Genomic DNA, 843 nt, shown 5'->3' with positions numbered 1-843 from the left:
GCCCACGCGTGGCATGACAGTGATCAGATGCCCTGCCCTGGACCTGCCCATCCAGTGGCAGACAGTAAGCCAATGAGTCCTTTGGGTATTTCCATTTGACAAGTGTCAGTCAGGGGGCTATGAGGCGTCTCCTCCCGGCCCAGTGCAGTGGGTGGGACACGGGTTAACATGGCCACCCCCCACCCAGCCAGTGCTTAGGAACATGTCCAGTGGGCAGCCCGGCGCTCTGGACATCCCTGAGGGACTGAGGTCAGCCAGACAGACAGCCCTGTCCTGGGGTGTGGCTGAGACTGACCCCGATTCATCGACCACGGGCACCTGGTCGAAGCCCTTCTCCCGGAGGATCTCGATGGTGTGTTTGCAGGTGACCGTGGGCAGCACTGTCAGCGGAGTGGACAGGCTCAGCTCCTGGACTTTGAGGTGCCACCACCTGAGGGAAGAGGGCAGGGCAGGGAGGGCTGAGAGCCGGCAGGTGGGCGTCAAGGGCAACATCACACAGGGAGACAGTGGGGCTGACCAGCCAGGCGTGGGACAGAGCACAGGCACCCAGGTCTTGGATGTGGCCCTGCTCAGAGATGTCCTCACCAGGGCTTCTTCATGGTGAGGTCCTCCTCCTTCAGGAAGCCCTTCTGCAGCATCCACCTGTCGCTCAGGAACTTGGACCTGGAGTTGTCAGGAGGTCAGCAGGGCCTGGCAGAGGGTCTCACCACTGTCTCTGCCCACACCAAGGGGCACAATCCCCACAGAAAGCCCAGGACCCTCCCCGACCCCATCAGTCCAGGAGGGTCCCCATGTGGCTGGCTGGAGCTCCAGTGCAGGCCCTCCCTAAGACCGCAGGACCCG

General features: G+C 62.8%; 1 protein-coding gene across 1 annotated transcript; it reads right to left on the bottom strand.

Moving 5' to 3' along the window:
- Positions 1–13: 13 nt before the first annotated feature.
- On the bottom strand, positions 14–780 carry LOC102771411 (cystathionine beta-synthase-like). The gene is made up of 2 exons (XM_006777690.2): positions 586–780; positions 14–430 (listed from the first exon to the last, which is right to left on the bottom strand). Exons 1-2 carry the CDS (start codon positions 636–638, stop codon positions 118–120), a joined length of 366 nt encoding a protein of 121 aa, XP_006777753.1. The 5' UTR covers positions 639–780; the 3' UTR covers positions 14–117.
- Between the last annotated feature and the right edge of the window lie 63 nt (positions 781–843).

This window comes from Myotis davidii, unplaced genomic scaffold, assembly GCF_000327345.1.
Source record: "Myotis davidii unplaced genomic scaffold, ASM32734v1 C63330112, whole genome shotgun sequence".
Lineage (NCBI taxonomy): Eukaryota > Metazoa > Chordata > Mammalia > Chiroptera > Vespertilionidae > Myotis > Myotis davidii.
The sequence above is the reverse complement of the archived record's forward strand: the minus strand, read 5'-3'. Positions and strand labels throughout refer to the sequence as shown.

Bases quoted from the DNA above. Each gene is read 5' to 3' on its own strand.
- LOC102771411 (XM_006777690.2), bottom strand. From the start codon at position 638: ATGCTGCAGAAGGGCTTCCTGAAGGAGGAGGACCTCACCATGAAGAAG. The intron at 431-585 runs GTGAGGACATCT...CTCTTCCCTCAG, and splicing joins CTCACCATGAAGAAGCCCTG to GTGGTGGCACCTCAAAGTCC.